General features: G+C 37.9%; 4 protein-coding genes across 4 annotated transcripts; all 4 read right to left on the minus strand.

The window, feature by feature from the left end:
* Positions 1-59: 59 nt before the first annotated feature.
* On the minus strand, positions 60-20,953 carry LOC307169604 (uncharacterized protein). Its single transcript, XM_079890335.1, has 10 exons — positions 20,704-20,953; positions 20,445-20,595; positions 20,057-20,186; positions 18,745-18,999; positions 18,513-18,660; positions 1,279-1,356; positions 1,044-1,194; positions 826-964; positions 431-694; positions 60-331 (listed from the first exon to the last, which is right to left on the minus strand). Exons 1-10 carry the CDS (start codon positions 20,756-20,758, stop codon positions 176-178), a joined length of 1,527 nt encoding a protein of 508 aa, XP_079746461.1. The 5' UTR covers positions 20,759-20,953; the 3' UTR covers positions 60-175.
* On the minus strand, positions 7,522-9,052 carry LOC307169267 (granzyme B-like). The gene is made up of 5 exons (XM_079889803.1): positions 8,979-9,052; positions 8,754-8,904; positions 8,525-8,663; positions 8,133-8,393; positions 7,522-8,039 (listed from the first exon to the last, which is right to left on the minus strand). Exons 1-5 carry the CDS (start codon positions 9,034-9,036, stop codon positions 7,890-7,892), a joined length of 759 nt encoding a protein of 252 aa, XP_079745929.1. The 5' UTR covers positions 9,037-9,052; the 3' UTR covers positions 7,522-7,889.
* Positions 12,296-13,805, minus strand: LOC307169269 (kallikrein-7-like). The gene is made up of 5 exons (XM_079889805.1): positions 13,735-13,805; positions 13,510-13,660; positions 13,295-13,430; positions 12,898-13,158; positions 12,296-12,804 (listed from the first exon to the last, which is right to left on the minus strand). Exons 1-5 carry the CDS (start codon positions 13,790-13,792, stop codon positions 12,655-12,657), a joined length of 756 nt encoding a protein of 251 aa, XP_079745931.1. The 5' UTR covers positions 13,793-13,805; the 3' UTR covers positions 12,296-12,654.
* Positions 20,954-21,400: 447 nt separating the features above from the next.
* LOC307169605 (mast cell protease 1A-like) lies at positions 21,401-22,670 on the minus strand (the record flags this gene model as incomplete). The annotated part of the gene is made up of 5 exons (XM_079890336.1): positions 21,401-21,641; positions 21,728-21,979; positions 22,115-22,250; positions 22,354-22,504; positions 22,607-22,670. 5 exons carry the CDS (start codon positions 22,668-22,670, stop codon positions 21,483-21,485), a joined length of 762 nt encoding a protein of 253 aa, XP_079746462.1. The 3' UTR covers positions 21,401-21,482.
* Between the last annotated feature and the right edge of the window lie 4,338 nt (positions 22,671-27,008).

The following is a 27,008-nucleotide window of genomic DNA, read 5'->3' on the forward strand; positions in this document are numbered from 1 at the left end:
GTTTCGTTCTCTGTGAAGTGGCTCTTTAGAAATAAAGAAATGCAGAGTCATTGCTTATTGAGTTTTTATTGCCCTTTTCTCACTTTTATTGAAATATTTTGACAGGTAGCATTCACCTCACCATAAAATCTGAGTTTAGCAAACTGCACTACAGTACAATTCATTTTTAAAGGCATCAGGCACCTCCACTGATCACCTTCTTGATCCAGACTGTGTATTTTGAAATTTGAGTGTAAATATTGGGAACATTTGGGTAGTCGCAGCGACCCATGTTGAAAGAGACGATGCCCACCGCTTCACCACTGCACACTAGCGGTCCACCTGAATCACCCTGCAAGAACAATGCATTTCAGATTGATAACCAATTGAGTTCAGAAGTAAATAGAATAGCAAATTATGAAATTTCACCTAAATATTGCTGTAGACGCACCTGACAAGCGCCACTTTTAGTCTCGAAACCACCAGCACACAAGACATTGTCTGGAAGTTCTACTTGCACTTGTTTCCACATCGTCTTGCAGATTGTGAAGTTGATAGTCAACACGTCTGTGACCAGCAGATCGTTCACCGCATTATGCTGTTCGGTTTTACCCCATCCAGCAACCTGGCACTTGGATTTCGGCTTCAGTGGTTTGTTCTTGCTCAGGATTTTGATGGTTTTCACACCTTTGCTGGTTTTCAGCTTTTTGGACAGCTAGAATTCCACATAAGAAATGTGAGGTCTTCATGATGACCATTAATTGTATGTGTAGTATTTGATTTAGTTAAAGTATAAATGTATCTATTATTATTACTATTAATGCTTTTATTTATGAAATATTGTACCTTCAGAAGCATGATGTCATTGCCAGTTTTCACGTTTTTGAAATTTGGGTGCTTATGTTTATGTTGCACTGTATATCTTCTCAGATTCGGCCCTTGTGCACTGATGTTGTGGGTGCCCAGGACCACAGTCATGCTGCCACTTTAACATGAACACAATTGCAGATTAGTGAACAGTTTTGATGAAACCCAAACTAACAGTAGACTAACTATCATATTACCTTTTATCGCAGTGTGCGGCCGTGAGCACGTAGCTCGGGTCGATCAGAAATCCTCCACATCTGTGTTTTTCATCAATCTGAACTGATGCCATGTAAAGCATGGAGCTCTTCTTGACTTTTTTGCCATTGATGATATCAGCTCCAAATGTACCTAAACCAATCAAAATGCACGTTTGAGTTAACCAAAAGCAGTTCAGTTATTATTGTATTATCAGTAAAGTATGATTTTACTAACCAGTCAGTGTCAAGCTGGTCAAAGCCACTGAGAGCAACAGGCTGTACACTGTAGTCATCTTGATAAGACTGAGTATTGCTGATGAGACCACCAGTCATTTATATAGGTCTCCACCACATGACACGACGCACACGACACATCCTGACAGACGGAGATGACACTAAATGCCACCTATTGCATAGTGTGGTAGGCCTTGAATACAAGATCTTCTCCAGTATATCTTGGTAAAACTGATGCCTTTCAGGCAGCACCTAATTAACGGAGACTAACCACTGTTTTGTGGTTTATGCACATTTTTTCTGATTATTCTTTTTCTACAGTGCTAGTAATTACTGGTGTTACTGGATGGTTTAAAATAGGGCTGGGGGAATTAACGCGTTAATCTGTGCGATTAATTTGAGATGTTTAATGCGTTAAAAAAAAAAAAATAACGCAATTAACGCAGCACTTTTTTTTTTTTTTTGCCTCGTTTTAATGATTTCCTGTTGCGGCTGCTATTGAAAAGGACGACAATATGCCGTCCCGCCTCTCCGTGTTCGGCGATCAGATTTCATTCTCGCGCAGCTTTCATGAGCAGGTCTTTCCCGCTCCGTGTGTGCGCTGCGATCTCCGTTCCGTGTATGTGTGTGTGTCGGCGCGTTGCTGCGCTCTCTGCTCAGTGTTTGCGCTGCGTTCTACTCTGTCGTTAATGGCCCAAACGCTCCAATCATGTACCGATCACGCACTGGAAAAGCAAAGTCCGCTCAAATAACGTGAAATTTCTCTGTAGTAGACTTCTGTTTGCTGAGCTGGTATAGCCATGCTGCGCAACAATGGTAAAATGACCTGCTCTGATCACATGCTCTGGTAATAATAGGACTATATTTTATTTTGATAATTAGTAAAAAAATCTGTTAAATTATGTTGATTGATTATTGAAAAAGAATAATATATTGATATATTGATGTTTAATATTATTTTAATATAGGGCTATTTTCTGTTCCCTTTTCTGTTCCCTGCGTTGTTTAATTAAATTAGGTGATTCTAAGTTTAAATATTGATGATTACAAGCTTGGGGGAAATGCAATTAATTGCAATTAATTACAGCAAATTGTGCAATTAATTAGTTAATTTTTTTTAATCGATTCCCAGCCCTAGTTTAAAAAAATCTGACAGTTGACGAGCGCACCTAATCCTAAATTTACCTATACTGGGAACTCAGGGAAGTAATAATCTGGCGGTGGTCAGAATTCAGCACAACACCTCTCACCAGTGCAGGGGAGTGCTTGTTTTCTAAACTGGTGGTTGGCACGAACAGTATGAAGGTAAAACAGTAGCAAAACTCGAGAGCATGTAAATGTGAATTTGAGAACTTGTACAATAAATATTCGTACTTGTACATGAACATTTACACTCACAGCTCCAATGTGAAAACCTGTAAAATAAAAATCTGAAGTTGAATGTTGAAATTTGCACTCGCAGACAATAGTCACAAACCTGTATTCTGAATCTGAAGCTGCAGACAAGTAGACACAAATGTGTAAAATGCCATTCACAGAAATACAACGACAGACACAAACTTGTAATATATATTTTGCGTTTAATCTTACGTTCACATTCGCGGTACTTCCTCAATTAGGCACTTGCAGCTTCTCAAATCTGTCACTGCAATTTCAAATTTCGCGCCTTGACTTTTGCTACTCTTTTCGCGATACATCAGGTGCAAAACTAACTTGTGCACTTGAAACTCAGAGGTGGTGAGAGGGAAAGGGGGGCGGGAGGAGGGGGGGTCAAAGGAGCCGTTTTATTGGTTGGCACCTAGCCAATGAAATGGGAGTTCGATGATGTCACGAAACCCGCGTGCACTGAAACACTAACATGGCTTAATGCATTAGACTGATATTAAAATAAATAAACGAAATTATCAAACTCAGTAGACACAATGCTAATGCATACTACCGAAAAGCAGATGAGCACAGAATATGACGTAAAACATATGACGTATGCCATATATATATATGCCCTATATATATGGTATATATACCATAGACTGTAAAAGACACACACACACACACACACACACACACGTACGTATATATATATATAATTTATTTATGTTTTGTTTGTTTTTGTGTGTCCAACAGTTAGGCTAGGGTGAATATTTAAAACATTTACATTTTTCCAAAGCGACTTACATTGCATATTAAGGTATACATTTTACATTCTTATCAGATAATTTAGGTGCATTTTCATATTGCAATGGAATTGGAACTTCACTGCCATTTAAGTGAAATTATTGAATATACGAGCATCTGAATCCTTGATATATATATATATATATATATATATAAGCAAATGTGTGTTCAGTGCAAATAAACTTGCTGCCTAGTGTTTTATTAATAAAGTAACAAATTATGTGTTTTTTTTATTGTTTTTAATTTTTATTTTATAACTGTTGGTCCATTAAGCCTCATTAAGTGTTTTCTTGGGTTTCGAGGAAAACGTACAATTAAACGCGTTGCGTTCATATTCTGTGCTCAATTTTTTTCTGTATAGGCTATGCTTTATGGTGTTTCCTGTTTGGTCTTTTAATACCACTGTCTCAATTAAACGCGTTGCGTTCATATTCTGTAAAACTATTCCAGTAAAACTAATGATATTTCATAAAAATATTTTCCAAGCGTTTTAAAAAATAGCTGATACATATGCATACAAATGTTTGCATTGTGGCTGGCGTTGTTCATTGGTGAGGCATCAACCAATAAAATGACTTCATTCCGACCCCAGCCCCGCCCCCGACTCTGCTCTCTCAAGTCTGCATTTACAAGTGCACGAGTGAGTTTTGCTACAGGCATATCGCAAAAAGAGTAGCAAAAGTCAAAGCGCTAGGATTTGAAGTTGTACTGCCAGATATGAGAGGTTGTGAGTGCCGACTTGTGGTTGTACAACGAAACTGAACTAAAGCACAAAGATAAATGTGTAGTACACAATTGTGCCTGTCATTTTGTTTATGTAAATGACACTTTACACATTTGTAACTATTAATCTGCAACTTCGAATTCAAAACACAGGTGTTCTGAGTATTGTCTGTGTGTGCAAATCGATAGATGCAGCTTTTCACATCAGAGCTGCAAGTATAAATTTCAACTTACAAATACAAATATTAATTTTACAAGTTCTCACATTCAAATTAGCAAGCTCTCGAGTTTTGCTACTGTTTTACCTTCATAGAACAGGAACTGTTAATCTGACAATGCTCAATGCCATTGGATCAGAGCGCTGTCAATCACAGCCTAATCTGCTGCCCATTGTTGCCTGCAAATTTGACAATGCTCAACACAATTGGATCAGTGCCCTGGCAATGCTTTGGCAATGTAAAGCCTTTTTTACATTTCCGAATTGTCAATTAAGATACTTGAATCTGCATTTGTCAGTTGCTGATTGATTGTGATGCAGTTTTTCAAACGGGGAGAGACCACAGACAAAGTCTCTTTCAAGGAAAGTCTGTTCACTCTGCGGCCATATTTGCAACGCCTCTGGAGCATCCAAGACCAAGTCCTATCTGTTTGAATGGGGGAATCCTGAAATCTCAAAAAGTGCTTGCTGAACTCACAATTAAATCAGCAACAGAATCTGGCATGCACTGTTCTACAGATGTTGTTTCATAGGCTCAAATTCTGTAAAAAAAAAAGCTTATTTTCCAAGCTAGACCAGCCAATGCACGTGTAGTCCTAAGAGCGAGCCTCAGGTTCTAACGGCAGCTGCAGTGACGCAATAACTTTGCATATCAGCGATTGGCTTTATTATTTAGAAGGCGGGATGTATTCTGCTTAGGCTTGCTGCGATACTCTGTTTTACTGGTGTTACATGATGTTCAGACGCAACACTGGTTACATCACTTCCCCACTGCAGCACCGCCCCCACCATCATTCTGATTTTTTATAGTAATAAAAATCATTTAGTTCAGTTAGAGAACAGACTCTACAATTAAAAACTGAACACGTCCAAGGGTCATCAATGCACGAGGACTACAAAGGCCATCCTGTCTGGTGTATGCAAACAGAAGGTCTACTGTGGCACAAGTCACACAAAATCTTAATGATGGTTTGGGAGGAATGTGTCACAACACAGTGCATCACAGTCTTCTGTGTATGGGGAATAATCAAAGTGCCTATGATGACCCCTGTCCACCATCGAAAGTGTCTGCAATGGGCATGTCAGAACTGGACCTTGGAGCAGTAGAAGAAGGTTGACAGGACCAACAATTCCCATTATCTTTTACATCATGTGAACGGCCGTGTACGTGTGCGCCGTTTAGTGATGCACTGTGAGACAATGAAAAGTCGCTGGAGGGAGTGTGATGCTCTGGGCAAAGTTCTGTTGGGACACCCTGGGTCCGGCCATTCATGTGGACGTAAATTTGACACGTGACACCTACCCAAACATTGTTGCAGACCAGGTACACCTTGGCCTCCTTCAGCAGGATAATGCACTCTGCCACACTGCACACATTGTTCAATAATGGTTTGAGGAACATGATGAAGAGTTTAAGGTGTAGCCCTGGCCTTCAAATTCCACAGATCTCAATCCAATTGAGCATTGATAGGATGTGCTGAACCAACAAGTTCAATCCTTGACAGCTCCACCTCACAACCTACAGGACTTGAAGGATCTGCTGCTAACGTCTTTGTGCCAGAGACCACAGAACGCCTTCAGGGTCTCCATGCCTCGGCGGGTCAGCGCTGTTTTGACAGCACGCTGTGGACGAGCAGCATATTAGGCAGGTGGTCATGTTTTGGATTATTGATGTATATCATCTAGTATGACAAGGTTTAAGCTAGTCCCAGACTAAAATGCATGTTTGAGCTGTTTTAACTAAAAGCAACTTGCACTGACTTATCTTAAAAGATGTCAGTGCCATTGTTTTGTCTCAAGATGCACACCAGTAATGTTTTTTTTTTTCTAAAGCACCTTCATAAAAGCCACTTTAATGCTCCAATTAAACTAAGGCCTAATCCTGGCTTAATCTAAACCCTGTCTTTGAAACCGGGCATTTACCTAGTTTTAAGCACAATGTCTTATTTATGTTGTGATTTTTGGCCTGTCCCACTTTTGAGGTCTTGGCCATCTCAACTGTAATAAATAATTTTGACTAAATTTGTGACCGTTACTTGCAACCCTATAAATATATTTTCCTAGAAAATTAAAATCAAACAAATGCGCTTTAAACTGTAATTAGCTTTCCAAATTTTAGTATCGTCAAAGAAGTTGAACAGATGATAATGTTATCAATTAACCTTTCTGAATGCTAAACTCCTCCTTTCACTTTCATTTTGTTTAAAAGAAAAACAACTTCAGTAATTTAAGAGTTCTAGGATATTTTGTAACCTATTGAAGGAAAATAACATTTCAAATGTGTATTTCAGACCAAAGATTTCAGTCACAGGTTTAGTATGCTGTCCATCCCTGTTTTTTTATGACTGTGAATGAATGCATTATTTCTCTAAAGTAACCCATATTATACACACAAGCAGCTCATACAAAGGTTTTTCTGCATGCCCATAGTTTGTCATTGTGAAAATACAGACTCAGTCATTAGCAAAACAATTTATTTGGTCAGTATTGTATGTTTAATCAGAATTTGCAAAATACAGTAAGCATGAAACTCTTAATAGTCTTTAATGTCCATCATTGAGTCGATTCAACGTGCGTTTTCACCCTCATATGTCGGACTGAATCACATTAAGTTTTGAGGAACAACAATTAAAGTTTGTAAAATGTAAGATATGAAGATTATAATGGTATAAACCAAAAATGTCCACTTTATTTTTGTTTTGTGCATGTGCTCTTCGGTTGCAGAAATAACGAAAAAATTATAATCTTGAAGTTGTAAAGCTTCGAGGTGAATAATTTGAAGATAAAAATATAAACGTGTTCTATATGTATATTGTTATCCAGCTCTTTTATTTATTTAGGAAATATCTTCCTGGAAATGGTCTGTTCTGGCATTGGCTCACCAAGATTCACCTTTCATATAGACACAAATGGAGTTTTGTATAGTTTATAATCCCATGTTGCTTTGTCTAATGTAAAATAAATCATGTCAAATATTTTGAAGGATGTTCTTCTGTGTGAATGTGTTTTTTTTAAAACATTGTTTACAAGACTATGGAAGTTAATCTCGGAAACGATCTGTTAACCACATAAAAGCACAAGTTAGTAACACTATTCAGCTTTACCACAGAGTGATGCTGCATTTGTGTCAAGATGGACCCCAACTCCTTTCTGCACGACTCGACTCATTTTGAAAGTTTTCTGTGGCCGCATACGTTTTATTACCAGAACATGTTAGATTAAGAAAACATATGTGCGTAGAAAAAAAATACAGGGTTTGTGGGTTTTGTGTGCATTATGACCTACATAGTTGAGCAGAGATCTGTTTAAACCTAAGGAAATATAACAAATGATGATAACTTTCCTGTAGAGTAAGTAATTCGGCAGCAAATGCACGTTCTGAAGCAACCTGCCTAATGCACCAACAGCATTTTTGTGACCTTCTAAGAAACAGCCAAATGAGACTGAATGACCTCTGACACCACCCTGCACAACAATAAAATTCAGTTTTAAAGATATCAGGCACCTCCCTTGATCACCTTCTTGATCCAGACTGTGTATTTTGAAATTTGAGTGTAAATATTGGGAATATTTGGGCTGTCACAGCGATCCAAAGAGACGATGCCCACCGCTTTCCCACTGCACACTAGCGGTCCACCCGAATCGCCCTGCAATAATATGTTTGATATTGATTACAATCACATTGTTGAGTTCAGAAGAATAGACTTACAAATTATGAACTTTCACCAAAATAGAGTTACCTGGCAAGCGCCACTTTTAGTCTTGGTGCCCCCAGCGCACAGGACGTTGTCTGGGAGTTTTTGCAGTTTTTTCCACAATGTCTGGCAGGTTGTGAAGTTAATAGGCAACACGTCTGTGACCAGCAGATCATTCACCGCATTATGCTGTTCGGTTTTACCCCATCCAGCAACCTGGCACTTGGATTTAGGCTTCAGTGGTTTGTCCTCGCTCAGGATTTTGATGGTTTTCACACCTTTGCTGGTTTTCAGCTTTTTGGACAGCTAGAATTCCACACAAGAAATGTGAGGTCTTCATGATGACCATTAATTGTATGTGTAGTATTTGATTTAGTTAAAGTATAAATGTATCTATTATTATTACTATTAATGCTTTTATTTATGAAATATTGTACCTTCAGAAGCATGATGTCATTGCCAGTTTTCACGTTTTTGAAATTTGGGTGCTTATGTTTATGTTGCACTGTATATCTTCTCAGATTCGGCCCTTGTGCACTGATGTTGTGGGTGCCCAGGACCACAGTCATGCTGCCACTTTAACATGAACACAATTGCAGATTAGTGAACAGTTTTGTTGAACACCAAACAAATCCCAGTTTAACAGTAGACTAACTATCATCTTACCTTTTATCGCAGTGTGCAGCCGTGAGCACGTAGCTCGGGTCGATCAGAAATCCTCCACATCTGTGTTTTTCATCAATCTGAACTGATGCCATGTAAAGCATGGAGCTCTTCTTGACTTTTTTGCCATTGATGATATCAGCTCCAAATGTACCTAAACCAATCAAGATGCAAGTTTGAGTTATCATAGTTATCATTGTATTATCAGTAAAGCATGATTTTACTTACCAGTCAGTGTCAAGCTTGTCAAAGCCACCGAGAGCAACAGGCTGTACGCTGTAGTCATCTTAACAAGACGCTGCTGATGAGATCACCAGTTTCCAGAGCACCATTTATATAGGTCTCCACCACATGACATGACACGCGCACGACACATCCTGACAGACAGAGATGATGCTAAATGTCACCTATTGCATTGTGTGGTAGGCCTTGAATACAAGATCTTCTCCAGTATATCTTGGTAAAACTGATGCCTTTCAGGCAGGGGCGTATTAACGCAGACTAACCACTGTTCAGCGGTTTATGCAAATGTTTTCTGTTTATTCTTTTCCTACAGTACTAGTAATTACTGGTGTTACTGGATGGAGGTTTTAAAAAAAGCAGACAATTGATGAGAGCACCTCATCCTAAATGTACCTATACTGGGGACTCAGGGAAGTAATAATCTGGCGGTGTTCAGAATTCAGCACAACACCTCTCACCAGTGCCGGGGAGCGCTTGTTTTCTAAACTGGTGCTTGGCACGAACAGGAACTGTTAATCTGACAATGCTCAATGCCATTGGATCAGAGCGCTGTCAATCACAGCCTAATCTGCTGCCCATTGTTGCCTGCAAATTTGACAATGCTCAACACAATTGGATCAGAGCCCTGGCAATGCTTTGGCAATGTAAAGCCTTTTTTACATTTCCGAATTGTCAATAAAGCTACTTGAATCTGCATTGGTCAGTTGCTAATTGATTGTGATGCAGTTTTTCAAACGGGGAGAGACCACAGACAAAGTCTCTTTCAAGGAAAGTCTGTTCACTCTGCGGCCATATTTGCAACGCCTCTGGAGCATCCAAGACCAAGTCCTATCTGTTTGAATGGGGGAATCCTGAAATCTCAAAAAGTGTGAGCCTCAGGTTCTAACGGCAGCTGCAGTGACGCAATAACTTTGCATATCAGCGATTGGCTTTATTATTTAGAAGGCGGGATGTATTCTGCTTAGGCTTGCTGCGATACTCTGTTTTACTGGTGTTACATGATGTTCAGCCGCAACACCGGTTACATAACTTGCCCACCGCGGCACCGCCCCCACCATCATTCTGATTTTTTATAGTAATAAAAATCATTTAGTTCAGTTAGAGAACAGACTCTACAATTAAAAACTGAACACGTCCAAGGGTCATCAATGCACGAGGACTACAAAGGCCATCCTGTCTGGTGTATGCAAACAGAAGGTCTACTGTGGCACAAGTCACACAAAATCTTAAGGATGGTTATGGGAGGAATGTGTCACAACACACAGTCTGCAGCGTATGGGGCTGCGTAGCTGTAGAATAATCAAAGTGCCTATGATGACCCCTGTCCACCATCGAAAGTGTCTGCAATGGGCATGTCAGAACTGGACCTTGGAGCAGTAGAAGAAGGACACCAGGACCAACAATTCCCATTTTCTTTTACATCATGTGAACGGCGTGTACGTGTGCGCCATTTAGTGATGCACTGTGAGACAATGAAAAGCCGCTGGAGGGAGTGTGATGCTCTGGCCAAAGTTCTGTTGGGACACCCTGGGTCCGGCCATTCATGTGGACATAAATTTGACACATGCCACCAGCCTAAACATTGTTGCAGACCAGGTACACCTTGGCCTCCTTCAGCAGGATAATACACTCTGCACACATTGTTCAAGAATGGTTTGAGGAACATGATGAAGGTGTTGCCCTGGCCTTCAAATTCCCCAGATCTCAATCCAATTGAGCATCGATAGGATGTGCTGAACCAACAAGTTCAATCCTCAACAGCTCCACCTCGCAACCTACAGGACTTGAAGGATCTGCTGCTATAACGTCTTCGTGCCAGAGACCACAGGACGCCTTCAGGGGTCTTGTCCATGCCTCGGCGGGTCAGCGCTGTTTTGACAGCACGCTGTGGACGAGCAGCATATTAGGCAGGTGGTCATGTTTTGGATTATTGGTGTATATCATCTAGTATGACAAGGCTTAAGCTAGTCCCAGACTGATCAAATGCATGTTTGAGCTGTTTTAACGAATAGCAACTTGCACTGACTTATCTTAAAAGATGTCAGTGCCATTGTTTTGTCTCAAGATGCACACCAGTAATGTTTTTTTTTTTTTTAAGCACCTTTATAAAAGCCACTTTAATGCTCCAATTAAACTAAGGCCTAATCCTGGCTTAATCTAAGCCCTGTCTTTGAAACCGGGTATTTACCTAGTTTTAAGCACATCACATGTCTTATTTATGTTGTGATTTTTGGCCTGTCCCACTTTTGAAGTCTTGGCCATCTCGACTGTAATAAATAATTTTGGCTAAATTTGTGGCCGTTACTTGCAACCCTATAAATATATCTTCCTAGAAAATTTAAATCAAACAAATTAAACTGTATTTAGCTTTCCAAATTTTAGTATCATCAAAGAAGTTGAACAGATAATAATGTTATCAATTAACCTTTCTGAATGCTAAACTCCTCCTTTCACTTTCATTTTGTTTAAAAGAAAAACAACTTCATTAATGTAAGAGTTCTAGGATATTTTGTAACCCATTGAATGAAAACAACATTTCAAATGTGTATTTCAGACCAAAGATTTCAGTCACAGGTTTAGTGTCCATCCTTGTTTTTTATGTCTGTGAATGAATGCATTATTTCTCTAAAGTAACCCATATTATACACACAAGCAGCTCATACAAAGGTTTTTCTGCATGCCCATAGTTTGTCATTGTGAAAATACAGACTCAGTCATTAGCAAAACAATTTATTTGGTCAGTATGTTTAATCATAATTTGCAAAATACAGTAAGCATGAAATTCTTAATAGTCTATTCACATTAAGTCGATTCACATTAAGTTTTGAGGAACAACAATAAAAGTTTGTAAAATGTAAGATATGACGATTATAATGGTATAAACCAAAAATTTCCACTTTATTTTTGTTTTGTGCATGTGCTCTTCGGTTGCAGAAATAACACAAAAAAAAAATCTTGAAGTTGTAAAGCTTTGAGATGAATCCTAATTTGAAGATAAAAATATAAACGTGTTCTATATGTATATTGTTATCCAGCTCTTTTATTTATTTAGGAAATATCTTCCTGGAAATGGTCTGTTCTGGCATTGGCTCACCAAAATTCACCTTTCATATAGACACAACTGGAGTTGTGTATAGTTTATAATCCCATGTTGCTTTGTCTAATGTAAAATAAATCATGTCAAATATTTTGAGTTCTTCTGTGTGAATGTGTTTTTAAAAACAAAACAAAACATTGTTTAGAAGACTATCTCGGAAACACTATTCACTATTCCACATAGTGAGTGATGCTGCATTTGTGTCAAGATGGACCCCAACTCCTTTAAGCATGTCTCGACTCATTTTGAAAGTGTTCTGTGGCCGCATACGTTTTATTACCAGAACATGTTAGATTAAGAAAACGTGTGGGAAAAAATACAGGGTTTGTGGGTTTTGTGTGCATTATGGCCTAGTTGAGCAGAGATCTGTTGAGCAGAGACCTAAGGAAATACAACAAATTATGATAACTTTCCTGTAGAGTAAGTAATGTGGCAGCAAATGCACGTTCTGAAGCAACCTGCCTAATGCACCAACACCATTTTCACCATCTAAGAAACAGCAAAATGAGACTGAATGACCTCTGACACCACCCTGCACAACAATAAAATTCAGTTTTAAAGATATCAGGCACCTCCCTTGATCACCTCCTTGATCCATTTTTTGTATTTTGAAATTTGAGTGTAAATATTGGGAATATTTGGGCTGTCACAGCGATCCATAGAGACGATGCCCACCGCTTTCCCACTGCACACTAGCGGTCCACCCGAATCGCTCTGTAATAATATGTTTGATATTGATTACAATCACATCATTGAGTTCAGAAGAATAGACTTACAAATTATGAACTTTCACCAAAATAGAGGTACCTGGCAAGCGCCACTTTTAGTCTTGGTGCCCCCAGCGCACAGGACGTTGTTTGGGAGGTCTTGCAGTTTTTTCCACAATGTCTGGCAGGTTGTGAAGTTGATAGGCGACACGTCTGTGACCAGCAGATCATTCACCACATTCGGCCCATCCACCATGGGTTTACCCCATCCAGCAACCTGGCACTTGGAATTAGGCTTCAGTGGTTTGTCCTCGCTCAGGATTTTGATGGTTTTCACAACTTTTTTCAGCTTTTTGGACAGCTAGATTTCCACACAAGAAATGTGAGGTCTTCATGATGACAATTAATTGTATATGTATTAAAAGCATTTAATTTATAGTTTAAGTATAAATGTATCTATTATAATTATTAATGTTTTTATTTATGAAATATTGTACCTTCAGAAGCATGATGTCATTGCCAGTTTTCACGTTTGTGAAATTTGGGTGCTTATGTTTATGTTGCACTGTATATCTCAGATTCACCCTTTGTGCACTGATGTTGTGGGTGCCCAGGACCACAGTCATGTCGCCACTTTAACATGAACACAATTGCAGATTAGTGAACAGTTTTGATGAAACCCAAACTAACAGTAGACTAACTACCATATTACCTTTTATCGCAGTGTGCGGCCGTGAGCACGTAGCTCGGGTCGATCAGAAATCCTCCACATCTGTGTTTTTCATCAATCTGAACTGATGCCATGTAAAGCATGGAGCTCTTCTTGACTATTTTGCCATTGATGATATCAGCTCCAAATGTACCTAAACCAATCAAGATGCAAGTTTGAGTTATCATAGTTATCATTGTATTATCAGTAAAGCATGATTTTACTTACCAGTCAGTGTCAAGCTTGTCAAAGCCACCGAGAGCAACAGGCTGAACGCTGTAGTCATCTTGATAAGACGCTGCTGATGAGATCACCAGTTTCCAGACCACCATTTATATAGGTCTCCACCACATGACACAACACGCGATCGACACATCCTGACATACAGAGATGATGCAAAATGCTGAATTTGCCACCTATTGCATAGTGTGCTACAAAATAAGTTTAGCTTTCTTTGAATACAAGATCTTCTCCAGCATATTTTGGTAAAACGATGGGAAAACTCAATTTATGGGTTCCTGTGATCTTCTGGTTTGATTTAAACCTGTTTTCTTTTTTAAACCCCAAGTCATGGCTTATTGTAGATAAAAGAATAGTATGCAGTGAATTTTCCAGATTTTACACAGCAGAGAACATGCGATTGCATATGGCATTTTGAATAGGGTACAGACTACTAGGTTGTCCCACTACTTTATTAATGCATTAGTACACATGCTATGTTTTTTTTTTTATGTGCAAATATTAGATAAGTTCGATTTATTTAATCTAGTATACAATATTAGCTGAATGTTGAATGTCATTCAACACATTGAATGTCTGATTTATGGTAACTTTGGCCTGTTCAAACTTTGAGGTGTTTTCAATCTTCCATCCCTATATATATCTTTCTAGAAAAAAAATCACACAAATTCGAGTTTTAAACTGTATTTATATTCGCAAATATTAGTATTGTCAAAAATGTTGCAATCAACCTTTTCTGAATGATAAACTATATCAGTTTATATATTTGGTACATCAGGATATTTGCATCCCTTTATGCTGAAGAATATGATGCCCACCTCCATTGAATTGCACAACAATGGATCTCTTGAATCTCCTCGCAAGAATATATGCAAAGATGGGTTTAAAAAGAGAAGAGCAATAGAATCCCTAATCTGAAAACCTATGGCAAATTATGTTCTGTCTGTATTTCTTCCATGCTTCCTTGTAGTTGTGGATGTCAACAGTTGATACACTCAAGGCCAGAAGTTCATTAACTACTTTACGAACCCTAACCCTTAACGCCTACGCTACTCTACTCTTCGCCAAGAACAGTCATCTCTTTACTGGAATAAATACAACACAGGAAGTCAAACACACATTTACTCATTGTAATGTCATTTGACTTCCAGTGGAACCAACGATCAGACATTCTAGGTTTTTTTTTCCCACTTTAATGGTGAACATGGCTCATAAAAGGCTGGACAGTAAAAGTCATTATTCACAGAAAATGTTCCCCTTCAGTGAGCTGTTGACTTGATAACCACTGCAACCAGATCAGTGAGTCAAAGTTTGAAGATGGGAAAAATGGTTGACACGCCCAGCGCATGGTCTAAAAGGGTTGTCCCTATTCTCTTAATGAGTAATGGGTGTGTTTTGGGCGTAACATGGATGGGCGTAACCAACCAGAGTCTCATCTCGCATTACCTTTAAAAGCCAGCTGTGCTCACGACATGGTGGATTCGCTATTTACATAGTGGAATTTAAGGCGCATATCACTAATGTGCTCTTTAAATAAAAAAAATAAAAAAATTCTGCTATTTCAGTTGCCTCAAAATAGCAACGTGCCAAAAATGCGCCCGAACACACCTCGTTTTCAGACCTGCACGCCCATGGGCGAATAGATGGGCGCAAATGCATTTGCTATTTAAACAACGTGACGCAGGACGTGAAAATAAAAACTGCGTCGTGCTGAAACTAGCAAACAAGTAATAAAAACTCAGTGAGTGTTTTAGCGCAATTTTCTCACCTCATGGGATCACAACACTAAGAGATAGTAAATCTTTTCCTGGATTTTTTTTGTGCGTTCCCGAGATTAGACCTTCCTTAACATAATGCTGAAAACCCGAAGTCTCTAGGTGGTCTGGTTGAGGAGTAGATAGAAGTGCAAGATTGGTGCGCACAGACGCACAGAACAGAAATCATGAGTTAACAAGCGCAATTTGTCCGGTGGAAAATTGCGCTAAAAACACTTGCGTCGTGCCTGGCGCCACATTGCGCCAGGTGTATAATAGGGCCCAATGATTTAATCTTGGACCAGATCAGTTAATAGATGGTTCTTTTGAGCCAGTTCTTTTTTAATAACCGCTTGGTATGATTCACAAATCGGACTGAACAATTTATTCACAAATTGCTTAATGATCCGGTTACAGCAGATAGATTTCTTGAGTAAAGCTCACTGGAGGAAAGATTTTCACTGAATAATTACTTACATTTTGGCCTGTTCTTCACACAAAGCTATCTTTCCACAGAAGAAAGAAAATCATTTGAGTTTGTGTAGCAGATTGGGAATTTCCCTTTGTTTCTCCCCCTGGTGGAGAACTGAATTATCTGCCCAGTAAATTTAGTGGTGTCAGGTAACCGTCTGGTGACTAATTACCATGATTGCACTCTAAATAAAAATGCAGCATTCAAATGGCTGGGGATGTTACTTTTTGCATCCTGGTTGCCTGTTCCTAGTGGAGTCGTGTGGTTCGGGGCATTTAGTCTGCTCATTGCGTGATCAGGTATGTGAATGAGCGGAATATGGAATGTGATTTTATAATATTAGTGTGTAATTTTAAAGTTTGTGTCCTGCAGTCACTACACAATTTGAGTGCAGCGAGAACCTGTACAGTCGTGTTAGAATCATTGAAAACGCAGTGAGTATGATCTCTTTTCTGGTGGATCGTTTCATGTTTATAAAAAAAAAAAGTTAATTTCACTGCTGTGTGCATGCAGGTTGGAAGGAACGTGCATAACAGGCTTACTTCCAGCTCTGAGCGGTGTAAGCTTATCTTTAATGGCAAGACGCACGGCCCCGGATTACGCTGCTGTTTTGTTTCTATTTTGAATGTTTTATTTTCATTAATGTTTTTGTTTTGTGGTATTTTTCTTTTATTAGTAATTGTTATAATCTGTATGATTTGATTTTCTTTCTTTGTTTATATAATTTGTAATTAATGTAAGCGCTCGGGTCTCCTGTGGCCAATGGTAAAAGGGTACTTTGCCCACCTCTCTTTTGGGGGGTATTGTGTTTAACACTTGAGTGTGAGTTTCTTATTCCCTTTCTAGTGTGCAACACCAGTGTGAGTGGTTGGTTGTAGTGAGCGATTACTGTTTGAGGTGGGGCAGGATTCTTTTTCCCTGTTAGTGTCTTTTGACGACCCAAGTGCTGCCCGTAGTCTTTAAATCTTTTCTTTTCTTTTAAGTACCTTTTTTTTGGTATGTGTCGGTAATGTAAGAGGTAAATGTATTGAAGGTACTTATTAGTGACTGTCATGTGCAATAAAACAAAAACTGTTTTAATTTGCAGAGCTGTCTCAGTCCTCTCTGGAAAGAACGAACCTGGGGTTTAGATTTTCTGAGTACTAGTATATCCTGGGGTGAAAGTCCCTAGGTGGCGTAGTTGGCTACTGTTAAGACTTTGAGTATCTTCATGTGAGCTTTTGCTTATCTTAGTTCTCATCTTGCTCTCCGCCTCACCATCGTGCCACATTCGCAACAAGCTGACACATTTTTGGGTTAATTATTTCTTTAAAAAGCTATGTTGTAAAAACTGTGTATACAATTTTTATTTACCTTTCACAGTGTGCAGCTGTAGGCACATATTTAGGATATTAGAAATCCTCCACATTCATGTTTTTTTCCGACCTGCACCGATACCATATATTGCAAATTTATTGAAGCTTTTTTCCCATCGATTATGTCATCAAAAAATATATACTTTTAAAAAAAAGTCCCTTTAATGGCACTGGTGCAATGTGTAAAGGTCAAGGATTACTAATGAAAGAACCTATCTGTGATGTGCAGTGTGAATCATAGCTGTGGCGAGCAGAATCGCAGTTTAGCGCCTCATTGTGCTTGTGGTATGTGCAAAATGTACCACTGCCTCTTTACTACTCAAAGTACAAGGTCAGGCATCCCTTCACAACCACAGTTCTGCATTTTGGATGTTTCTTCTGTTATATATATATATATATATATATATATATATATATATATATATATATATATATATATCAAATGTAAATAGTTACGTTAAAACATTTTTTTCCCAGTTTAAAGGGATAATTCACCCAAACTATGATTGAACCCCAACCCCATTAACATTTTTCATTGTATGAAAAAAAGTGAGCAAGGAAATGATGACATTTTTTGGGTGAACTTTTCCTTTAATACAATAAATAACAAATTTTAGGTTAACTTCCCTGAAAAGTACAAACACTGTTGCTTTGTTAGTCAAAACATTGCTCAATTGCTTTGAAAATCCTGACCAGCCTGACATAGCAACAGTTAAACCAATGGCGTGAGTTTGGGGCAGGGCTGTTTGGCCAATGGCAGATGAGGAGAATGTTCTGAGAAACATGTGTGGAAACAGTTTTATTTTTAAATAATTTCCTCAGTTTTCATAATCGACAATTTAATGCTAGTAGTAGACTCATAATAGGTGTGAACTGACATGTAATTTTTTTGGTGCTTCCAGTAAGAATAGACCTTTTCTAATCTATGGTGATGAGTCTCATTACTTTTGCACAGTCATCAGGTTTTCTATTTAAGATGTCTTTGCAAACTAGAGTGTTTCTCACAGGGTGTCTGACCACATCAGCCCCCCACAGGAAACCTGCTGAGAAGGGTCGAAACCATCTTTCCAAAAGTGTCACATCTGCACATCAACATGTCAAATCATAAAATCTCCAAAAATCCACACACAAGAGAGTGTGTTGTTAGAACATAAAATGTTTATTAATCAAGATTTTGCTTCACACCTCCAAAAATACATTTTATCCAAGGCAGAAATGTGGAAATCTTGGTATAGACATTGGGTAATGTAGGTGAGTCACAGTTCTTTCGCTGATTGAATGAAACAACACCAACTGCAACTTCGTTGCACACCAAAGGTCCTCCAGAATCACCCTGAGAAGTGGAGAAAGTTACAGCATGTGAATAAAATACTGAAATCCTACTCTATTTATGATGTCTCCAGAATATACTTTGTACCTGACAAACTCCTCCTCCAGGACCACCTGCGCACACCATACTTGAGGGGAAATACGTTTTCTCCCAGTACTTCTGACATGCTTTTTTATCAATGATTTTGACATCAACCTCCAAAAGTTTATCACTTGCCGCACCATTGGTGGTTGTTTTCCCCCATCCTGCAACACTGCATTTGGCCTTGGCCTTGATGTCCTTATCTTTCTTTGGTATGGAGATCCAGTTGACTTTTTTGCTCTTGTTGACCTTTATATTCAGCTGCATCAAGTAATTCAATCATTAATGCTGATAATTTTCAAAATGAATATAAATGACAAATTTAACCTAATTATTTTAAAAAAGGATAATGGGAATACTAGGTGCTAGTACTTTGTAATTGCTACATATACCAATAAGCCAATACATTATGACCACCTGCCTAATATGCTATTAGTCTTCCATGAGCTGCCAAAACAGCACCAAACTGCCAATGCATGGACTCTACAAGAGTCCTGAAGGGGGTGTTCTGTGGCCTCTGGCACTAAGAAGTTAGCAGCAGATAGTCCTGGGATCACGTAGAGCCCTTTGAAGCTGCATTGAAACTGCAATTTGGACCTTCAAACCGTTGTACCCCATTGAAGTCCACTATATGGAGAAAAAATCCTGGAATGTACTTTGTCATCCTCGTGCATTGATGAGCCTTGGGCGCCCATTCTTGGACAACTGTTGGTAAATTCTCACCACTGTTGACCGGGAGCAACACACAAGACTTGCCGTTTCAGTCGCCTTGCATACAAATTTGACCCTCAAAATGGCTCACATCTTTATTCCTGCCAATTTCTCCTGCATCCAACACGTTGATTACGAGAAATGACTGTTCACTTAATCAACCCAAACCTTGACATGTGACTTTGTTGGCAGATGACCAACATTTTTTGCTTCACCTGTGAGTGGTGATACTGTTTTGGCTCATCAGTGTATGTTTTTTTTTTTTTTTTTAATTGCATGAGGCTGCAGTTTTACACCAGTTATCCTATTATATCTCTAAGGCTTTTCTTATTTTTATTTTGTAATTTGAAAAAACAAACAAACATAAAATCAATGTTGTTTACAATCCCAATACAAACCACATTCATATGCGTATGTGGTTTGTCCTGTAAAATAGTTTTGAATTAGTTTTGAAACCAAATAAAATTTGTGTGCAATGTGAACAAAGCCTAAAGGGTTTAGGACATTCAGTATAGTTTTCTCTTCTTCAGAATTTTGTATAGCATATAGTTAAGGATAAAATAGTTTTCTTGCAGTTTGCTATGAAAAATCTAGCTGAGTCATTTACCTGAAGTAGCATGATGTCATTTAGCAGCCTCTTAGACTCATACCCAGGGTGGATGTGGTAGAACTTGACGTCCATGCGGGTACCACGATTGTGATCATGAGCTCCAACCACGACTGTCAGCTTCTCTCCTCTGTCAAGACGAGGAAGAAAACATGCATTTTACTTGTTGTAAACTTAGGTTTAAGTATAAACACATTTTGGGTTCAAAGTTCAAACTATAATCGGCAGACTCCCTTTAAGTCGTGTACCCACTAGGTTGGGTACTATCATAGTATGTTAGTATCTTGGCATCACTATATAGTAAGTAGTCACACCAAGTGAAGACCCTTTTGCAGCGGTCTGGGACTCTTTGACTCACAACGAAATTCTAACTGAACAAAAAACTTACTGTGTAAAGCAGTGTGCAGCCGTCATGACAAACTGTTCAGACACAAGGAAGCCACCGCATATGTGTTTGTTATTTCTTTGAATGGAGACCATGTAGGGTCTTGAATGAGGTCTGGCCTCTGTGCCGTTCACTATTCCTACATCCACAGATGCTGAGAGAGAAATTAGTTTAGGTTGGTTAGATTAGAAATAGATTTGACTAAATGTTCCTTCAGATTGACATAATGCAATAGAAATCTCTATTTTTCTATCAGACTTACCTTGAAGGGTCAGATATGGTAGCAGGGTGACTAGCAAAAGCGTGGAGACGATCATGATGCTGTTCTGGGAAGGTTTATCTGGAGTGCTGAAGTTCTCTTCAGTGTTGATGATGGTATTTCATGTAAAGTGGTCTGCATGGTTTTGCCCCTTATAGTGCTCATACTTCCTCTTTCACAGCTTCATGTGGTTCTCACTTTGCAATGAAGTGGAAAAGATAGGTGTTATGTTTGCGTTCTTGATGGGAGTTGACTAATCTGCCACATGATGTTAAATTCTGTTAGATGTGAGAAATCAGGTGTGAGCTTGAAACTAATTCACCATCTGCAGTTAGATCTCTAAGACCTTGCCAAACTTTTGCAGGAAGATATTACAACTCAAATCCTGGATTCTTTTCACTGTTTTTATTTTATATTTTATTTTGACCTGTCTGAAATAAATAAATAATTTTTCATAAAATAAAATAAAATAAAACATTATTTCATTTATTATTATTATTATTATTATTATTATTATGTTTTAGTTGAAGCAGAAAAGTTCATGATACCATTCCTGTGTTGAAATAAAAAAAAATTCCTGTAATTTTTAGCAACAGTTTTGGTGTTTGAGTTTTTTCTCATTCAATGAGATATAGAGGTCTACAGGCATGACTGGAAAGTGAGGGTGTGGTTGTGACAATGAGAACACTTTGACTATAACTGATGCTTGCCATGTGATATTTTAATAGGTTTATAGAAGAATTAAAGAAAAACAAATTCTTGCTTTTTTAATTTCAATGAAGTCACTTAATATTTTCAATTTCTCTGCGGATCCATGGAAGATATGCTGAAATCTTGGTATAAACTTCAGGATGTTCAGGTGAATTACAGCGATGAGGGTCACCGAAAGATGTGACACCAACTGCAGTGTTTCCACAAACCAAAGGACCTCCTGAATCCCCCTGTTAAGAAACACAGATCAACACGTCACTAGTGAAACCAGTTCGTACATTACCATAAGTCTGTGAATACATTTTTTGGAACATACAAGGCAGGATCCACCATGACCATGTGTGCACATCATCTTTGAGACTGAGAAGAACTTTCTCCATTTATAGCTACATTCTTTGTTATTCATTAAATACACGTTTGCCTCCATTAGACGATCACTCAGTTGGCCATTAGTCCACAGTCTTCCCCAGCCGGCAACACTACAGAGAGTATCTGGTCCCACGTCTTCTCCTTTCTTTGGTAATGATATCAGTCTAACTTTGTTGTTTAGTTTGACTTTTTTCTCTAGCTGTAATTAAAAAATACAACCATTTTTAATAAACAATCTTTTATAAGACTGAAGGTCGTTGTACAGAAGCCCTGAAGGCTAAGAAGGCTAAGTTTATTTAAATTTTTTAATTTTTTAGGCATTACAGGATGTTACCTTCAAAAGCATGATGTCATTCTGCATAGGCCTGGATATATATTTTAGATGCGGAATGTAGGACTTCACTCCGATGTGTTCTGAACGATGTGTAGCCAAGTCATGAGCACCAACCACAACCGTCAGAATCATTTGTCTGTTTAAAAGGCATATTGGAAATGCGCATATGTCATACGATATATATTGTATGGTTGCACTGCAGTAACAGTCAAAGGAGATTTTAACTCATAAAGACTTACTTTTCCCAGCAATGTGCAGCAGTCAAGACAAACTGATCAGAAATGAGGAATCCACCGCAGTTATGTTGCCCATTTATCTGTAGAGAAACCATGTAAGGTCTGGAGTGGGGTTTGGCTTCATTGCCGTTCACTATACCCACATTCACATGAGCTGAGAGAGAGAGAGTGCTGTCAGTCAACTTAATCAGCACATACAAATTAAATACTCTTTAAAATACATCATCATAATATACTGTTATCTAATCAATCTCACCAGTGAAGGTCAGGTGTGGCAGCAGAGAGGCCAGCAGGAGCAGAGAGATGATGATGATGGTCATGATGAAGAAGACGATCACTGAGCTCTCACTGGCTAAATACGGTATAAATATACTTTAATGGTGGGTGGAGTCACTAAGGGTGACCGTTACTCCACCTCCTTTTAAAAAGAAATAATGTAGTGTGATCAAAACAATGATGAGAATATAGTGTGCTTTGAATGTATAGTTTGGATGCTGGATGTAGGATGTCACTTCAATGTGATCTGAACTCTTGCTGTACCTTAACAACGACCATCAGAATCTCATATCTGTTGAAAGAGAAAGTCATGATAGTCATTTATGTCATATGAAACACTGTGTGATTGTACTGCATTCCTTTTGTCAGTCAAAAGTTCTTTCTAAACAAACTCTTACCGGTTCCAGCAATGTGCAGCAGTCAAGACAAACTCATCAGAAATGAGGAATCCACTGCAGATATGTTCCCCATATGTCTGAAGAGAAACCATGTAAGGTCTGGAGTGGGGTTTGGCTTCTGTGCCGTTCACTATACCCACATTCACATGAGCTGAGAGAGAGAGTGCTGTCAGTCAACTTATTCAGCACATATACAAATCAAACATTCTTATAAATCATCATAATATACAGTACTGTAATATAATCAATCTCACCAGTGAAGGTCAGGTGTGGCAGCAGAGAAGTCAGCAGGAGCAGAGAGATGATGGGTTTTCCTATCACTTAATGACATATATCTCTACCTTTCATTCCAGCCAGAGGATCTGACGGTTGCTGCTCGCATCTCAGCCTACCTGATGGAAAATTCTTGCTGGATGAATGACCTTCACCTTCAATTCAACCTTGCCAAGACAGAACTGCTTATGGTTTCACTTTCAGCCAAACCATGCGATCCTGCTGATTTGCCTTATACAACACCAGAAAGATCCGGCCCTTCCTATCGGAGCCACACAACTCCTTGTCTAAGCTCTTGTTCTATCCAGACTGGACTATTGTAATGCTCTCCTGGCAGCTCTTCCAGCATCAGTCAAACATCTGCAACTGATCTAGATGCTGCAGCAAGACCTAAACTCACTGCTTCAGATCTATGTGTCTCCAGAAGCTTGTGTTCTGCAAGTGAACGGCGCCTTGTGGTGCCATCATCCCAAAGCCAAAGACACAAAATCACTTTCACTGACCTTTCCCTGGACTGTTCCCTGCTGGTGGGATGACCTGCCCAACTCAACACATTTTCAAGAAACTGCTAAAGATCCATCTTTTCATAAACACTTGACCCAATAATACTAAATATTTGTTTTAATAAAAAAATAAATAAAAAAAAATTATATGTGTACTGTGCTACACTAACTGGGACTTGTCACTGCACGTGTTGCTTCTATTGTTATCTTAATTTTTAAGTAACTTTGGATAAAATGTAATTGTAAATGTGTAAAATAAGTTATATTAGAGTATAAAGGCATACAGCAATTGCCTTTTAATGTGGATATTTTTACATGTTCTAAATTATATACTAAGATTGTATCTCCTATCATTCACATATCTTGATGTTCAGTGTTTATGTTTAATGAGTAATACTGTAAATGTGCAGGTATTCTGTACTTATACGTTTAATTAATTTAACAGAAACTGACTGTACATTTGCTATTATTAAGTACTTAATTAGAGATTGGTCAAAGTTGTGAAATTTGAAATGCAAAAATTAAAACTAAATATACAAACTTTGTATTTGAATTTATGTACTTAATGCATTTTTATACATAACTTCATAGTTATACACAGAAAAAACTATATATTAAAATATAATTACTGTAGATAGACAGCATTATTATAAAATAACTTTATAAAACCCTAAATTTACAGTTTAACTTGAAAGTTAAATGTTTTTTTTTTTATGTAATTTGACATTTATCCGTTTTTCCACGGTTTAATAAGCCATTATCAACAGTAATGTACTGTAATTTAATTAATTTTGACTGAAATGTAATTTTGTGAAATGGTTATTTGCTGTAATTTAACGGAATCCGTCTGGAGACTTTGCTGCCAGAGATTTTTATTTTACAGTGTAGGCCTAGTGGCTATGGATTTTAATAATTTTACTAATATATAAGTGAACATATAGGTACATATATAGGTGAACATATAGGTGCATATATAGGTGAACATATAGGTGAACATATAGGTGCATATATAGGTGAACATATAAGTGCATATATAGGTGAACATATAAGTGCATATATAGGTGAACATATAAGTGCATATATAGGTGAACATATAGGTGGCGCATATATAGGTGAACATATAGGTGCATATATAGGTGAACATATGGTGAACATATAGGTGGCGCATATATAGGTGAACATATAGGTGAACATATAGGTGCATCTATAGGTGAACATATAGGTGCATATATGTGCATACATGTACATATAATATAGGAAAACGGCCAATTTTATATATGTCACATATATTAAACACCTATATCAAAACCTATATTAAAACATATGTTTATATAGGTTATTTCCATGTGGGTACAGTTCCATACCAGTTCAGAAAATTATTTCAGTTATTTCCAAGAGCTTTGTAAGCTACTACAGCAAAAGAATCAAAAGCTGCAAAATTCACTTATCAAGCAAACATACATGATAAACAACAGGATAAAATGACAAGCTATTTAATTTTTTTAATGAAATGACCTTTTATTATATAAACAGCACAATATGTCTTTCTTCAACAAACAGGGATGCACACAGACATTTTCTGTCTCACTTCAGGAGTGCAAGTGGACGAAGTGGTATGAGTGTGGGTGGATTTCTGTGAGTAAATCCTTTCTCTCTTCTCTTGCTGTGCTTTCTGCTTTGGTTTATTTTTTCTCTTTTTGTTTTTGGACTGCGTGCTCAACATGAACTCCTTCCTCTTGGTGTCACTTTTTAATGCACAGGTTACCTCTTTAGAATCTTTTTCAACATGCAGAGTACTCTGTTGTGTTCAGTTCTTTGCCAACACTTTTACCAACACAAGGATCAATTGGGGTCCATCTCAATTTAAAAGGAAATAATGTACTTGGACACAAAAATATGCATGGCATGTCATTGACCCTTGAGCTAATGCATCTCGGTGTATTATGCCATAGTTATTCCAGTTTTTGATAAGAGACAAGTAGATATGAGTCATACTCAGAGATGGACAAAGTAAACAACTTCCTTACTTGAGTGAAAGTACAGACACTACTGGTCAAATATTACTCTTTTACAAGTAAAAGTTGTAAAGACCGATTTTTACTTAAGTAAAAGTACAGAAGTACTAATTTTTAAAAGTACTTAAGTATCAAATGTAAATGTCAATGAATTGTTTTATTATTGTTGCATTGCTGTATGTAATACTTACAGTACCTTATCTGATGCAACCTAGTGAATACACCTACCAGTTATTAGTAGGCTATCTGTGGAATTAAGAGCTTTTAGAATGTTATAAAACCTATAGAAATTAAACAACTGTTTTTTTTTTTTTTTTTTTTTTTTTTAACACTCCTACCACCCAAACAAAAGAAGTACACATCTATGTAGTGGAGTAAAAAGTACAATATTTGTCTTTCAAATGTAGTGAAATTAAAGTAAAAAGTTTCCAGAAAAAACAATACTCTAGTAAAGTACAGATACACAAAAAGTGTACTTAAGTACTCTAAAGCCTGCCCAATCGGTCCAACGACAGTTTCCAATAAGCAGGTGAAGGTTTGCTGCATGTTACTGTCTTTTCCGCGTGGCAAAGTAATTTAATTCCAATTCAACTTTTATCTGACTCCATTTTATCACAGCCTTGAATTTAGGTTAGATTGCAATTGCTTCTAAGTCATTTATATAATAATTTAGCAATACATTTGATTATTCCATTTAACTCTTTACTTTATATTTTACTCGTTCATTAGGAATCTATGCGCTCAGAGAGTCTCACGCATAGAGACTTCATCTAAACTGGGATCTAGTATGCACTTAACCCTGAACGCAGATTTGCGGAAACATAAGACTTCACTTAATCTACCTGAGAAAATAATTTCAGAGTAATTTAGAATAAAATCAAATGTAATAATTTATTATGTCAGGTAAATGTATCATGCCAATTTCGTAATAAGTTCAAAGATAATCAATAGATAATCAATACAATAACATCAAATGCTCAGAGATAAAGAGTAAAAGATGTACCTGACTCAAGAATTACATGATGCTGAGTGTCTGAAAGACACCGATCAAATCATCCTGAGCCTCGTTTCTTTTCTTTAAACGTGGCACAACAGCCTTCATCATCACAGTTTGCTAATGCCCAGGCAAGTGCAGAGAGTTCCTCAGGGGCAGGGGCTCAAATGTAAAAAGGGGCATATATATATATCTATAT

The sequence above is a fragment of the Squalius cephalus genome, assembly GCF_949319135.1.
Source record: "Squalius cephalus genome assembly, chromosome: 13".
NCBI lineage: Eukaryota > Metazoa > Chordata > Actinopteri > Cypriniformes > Leuciscidae > Squalius > Squalius cephalus.